The sequence below is a fragment of the Cryptomeria japonica genome, chromosome 11, assembly GCF_030272615.1.
Source record: "Cryptomeria japonica chromosome 11, Sugi_1.0, whole genome shotgun sequence".
Classification (NCBI taxonomy): domain Eukaryota; kingdom Viridiplantae; phylum Streptophyta; class Pinopsida; order Cupressales; family Cupressaceae; genus Cryptomeria; species Cryptomeria japonica.
This window is the reverse complement of record NC_081415.1, coordinates 30,068,803-30,072,383: the sequence shown is the minus strand read 5'-3', so window position 1 is coordinate 30,072,383 and position 3,581 is coordinate 30,068,803. Positions and strand designations below refer to the sequence as shown.

Sequence of the window (3,581 nt, the reverse complement as noted above, 5' to 3'; positions counted from 1 at the left end):
GGACCCGTCAACTGAGAGCTCAAGCTACCCACATTTGCGCTACTACTAGGAGCATCCCTTCTAGGACCCATAACCCCCTCACTACCCCTCTATCTATGAGAACCCCCACATTGAGAACTGGAAGCATAGGTAGGAGCACGTCTGTTCGGTGGTACAACCTGAAAATATAGAGTCCTGTAGTACTTTGCCTGCCCCATCTTCCCAACAAGACTCCAGATGACGTCCCCCTGTAGCACCCTATGCAACCTTCTGCAATGATCGAACTATCTACTCTGCCCGAACTCGTCTCTCTATGTTAGCATCTCTCTCCGCTTGAGCAGTATCCCGCTCTAGAGACACTGTCACCACCTATCTCTGTAGCTGTGCAACCTATGCCTGGGCCTGTGTGAGCTGACCCTGTACCCTATACAACATGGCCTGTAATGCTTATATCTGTGCTTGTTGCTGATGAGGAGACACTCTAATCTGCAAACCTTGTGGCTGCAAAGGTTGCAGATCTTGTGTACCAACCTGTCGAGGGGCAGGAGGGGGCATATCAATCCTCCTCTGTCGGGATAATTGTTGCACATCCTCCTCCTCCTCCTCCATGGCTACTCCCACCAATCCTATCAAACACACTCCCCCACCAACCTCCTCAAACTTGGTATCCTCACTAGAATAATCGCTCTCCTCCTCAGATCCATCACTTCCTGATCCCTCCTCAGCCTCCACGACAGCCACATCCTCTGCCTGTACTAGCCCGCCCCGACCAACCCCTCTCCATCCTCCTCCTCTACCCCTCACACCTCTCCCACCACCTCCCTCATCTCCTCCTCCTCCCCTACCACCACCTGCTCCTCGACCGTGTCTAATAGATCCACCTCTCCCACTCCTCCTGCCTCTACCCCTCACACCTCTCCCACTAGCTCCCTCATCTCCTCCTCCTCCCTCGCCACCACCTACTCCCCGACCATGTCCAATAGCTCCACCTCTCCCACCCCTCCTCCCTCTGCCCCATCCTCTCCTCCCACCTCGACGACCTCCACCTTCACCCTAATCATCATCATCAACCTCCTCCAATGTAGGAATCATCTCTCCCGACCTTGTCAGTCGAGGAAATCTATGTATCAAAAAGTACTCTGTATACTCTACAATCATCCCTGCGTCTACTATATCCTCAAACATGTTACACAAAAAAGGCAATGTGGAACTCTGCTCGATCTGTAGAAAAATCCAAGGTAGGCCCCCAATCTGCCCTCTCCTTGTGTAACCAAGCGTACATAGTCATCCCCTGCAACATCGACTGCACATGCCCAAATTGTCAGTAAACCTGAGGAAGAATGAACCACTCTATCACATATGGGGTACGACCCAAAAAGAATCTACTCATAAATAAGTGGGGCAACTCAAAAAAATCCTCTGACCATGGCTCACACCCTTGATAAGGCCTCCAAATCACTATCTCCATACAATCAAAAGATCACCTCCAATACTCTAACTTCCCGAGCATCGACTGGGAAGTGACTTCACTATACATCATGAAAAAAGGTTCCCCTACTAGTCTGCCTCTCTCTCCCAGTGGACGGGTCACGACTATGTGCTCCCATGCCCAGATCTGTAGTAGAGTGCATCCAACAACTAGGCTAGATGCATCATCATAAACCACTTGGGGAAGCTCATGGTATAAATGGGTGAGAAAAAAAATACCCCACGCATATCGTGTCTGCACCAACACCATCTTTCAAAGCACTCGGCCCCATCCAACTGATAAACCATGTGACCTCCTTTCTGGAATCAGCAACCTACCAATCAAACTTGCTAAAACTGAAGGGAGCGAGGTATAATTATCCACCATATCCTACCACGCCATAGAGTAACTACAATCTATGGATCGACAAACACCTCCCATAGAGTGTCTGTCCCATTGACCTCCTCCACATTGTACTCAACAAGCTCACCTGTGATCAACATCTGCAGAATCCGATAGACGTCCTCCAGTGTCACTGTGATCTCTCCCATCGGAAAATGAAAGGTTTTATGCTCGTTGTGCCATCTCTCAGCCAACGCAGTAAGTAGTGCCCTATTCTTCCGATAGGGTGACATGTGTAATAAGTGGATGAGACCGCAAGCCTCTATGACTGCTAAATCCTTAGCACTCAATCGATCTCTCATCACAAATGTCTTCATTAATTTTTTCTGAAGCAAGAGCACTCCTCGATGGACCTATATCAATACATGGATATCATCCTATTAGTTACATTTATTCTACACAATCAAGCAATCCATAAATGAAATGACAATAGTCACCCAATCAACCAAGACCTATTCAAATCAATCAATCAATCACACCCCATATCAAAAATCATATTGAAAATTAGTAACAAGCTTCATATCAGGACTCATATAACCAAATCAATTTCCAAAGCCAATCAATCAAGTTTTGACTCATATCATAGATTAATCAAACAATTAGAATCAGTACTCATTTCGACTCATAACCCATAACAACAACAAGACCCATATCAAAATCTGACCCATATCGCAAATAGACTCATAACGACTTTGCACCATATCGACTTTGACCAAATTGATCCAAACCATAAATCGAACTAACACAACAAACTCATAATGACAAACATCAATTACCGACCACAATCACCACATTCAATTCAAATTGACACTTTGACAGGGTGTAAAACTTCATAACAATTCTAAACATCAAAATTACACATGTCAAATTTTTTCCAAAAGTAAAAAATTTCATCGCTGTTTCATATGCGTTAAAATAGTCATCAAATGTGCCATTTCCTATGCGCTATTAAATTTGTCATATGCACTAAAAGATTCATCATATGTGCTATAAGATTTATCATATGTGCCATACTATTTATTAAATGCGCTATGAAATGCATCAGATGCACCATTATGTTCACTATACGCGCAAAACTATTTTGACCATACAAAATTCGACAAAATTGAATTTGTAATAAGAAAAATTGTATGCATCAGAATAAACATCAAATGTGTAACAAAAATTATCATATGCGTAAAAAGAAACATCGTATGCATAAAAAGAAAAATCAAATGCGCAAAAAGAAACAAACTTAAAACATGCGAAAAAAACCCTAACTAGCCCGATTTTTTTTGAAAATCTACCAAAAACGTCTAAAATCTAAGTTAAAAATTTACGAGGAGGGTTAGAAAATCAAACTCACTGGTGGGACATACTTTGGCGGCCTCTCCAATAGATGAACACGCTCAAATCGGTGACAGTGATAGGGGGTGCCATCTCCTCTTTCTCCTCTAAGCCCCAATGCTCTAAAGCCAAGTGTGCAAATGAAGTGGAAATGGGCCCTTGGAGGCTTATATAGCCCATGATAATGCAAGTAGTTGTGATGCCTTGGTGGACGTGTGGGACATGTATGCTATATTCCCACATAGTCCTGTCCCCAATTTTAAATAAAATCAATCGGAAGATAAATTTTAAAAAATAAAAAAAAATCAATTTTTTTAAAAAATCCCCAAAAAATTAAAAAATTTCACAAAATCATAAATCATCTTACTTCGCACTTCTCCCTCAACACACACAATTTTTCTCAATT

At 43.0% G+C, this 3,581-nt stretch overlaps 1 protein-coding gene across 1 annotated transcript; it reads right to left on the bottom strand.

The window, feature by feature from the left end:
* Positions 1–426: 426 nt before the first annotated feature.
* Positions 427–1,998, bottom strand: LOC131860005 (glycine-rich cell wall structural protein 1.8-like). The gene is made up of 2 exons (XM_059214345.1): positions 1,882–1,998; positions 427–1,032 (listed from the first exon to the last, which is right to left on the bottom strand). The coding sequence occupies exons 1-2, from the start codon at positions 1,996–1,998 to the stop codon at positions 427–429; spliced, it is 723 nt and encodes a 240-aa protein (XP_059070328.1).
* Positions 1,999–3,581: the final 1,583 nt, after the last annotated feature.

Coding starts and splice junctions, on each gene's coding strand:
- LOC131860005 (XM_059214345.1), bottom strand. CDS start 1,998: ATGGGAGAGATCACAGTGACACTGGAGGACGTCTATCGGATTCTGCAG. Junction 1,033..1,881: donor GGACAGACACTCTATGGGAG/GTGTTTGTCGAT, acceptor GATGATGATTAG/GGTGAAGGTGGAGGTCGTCG.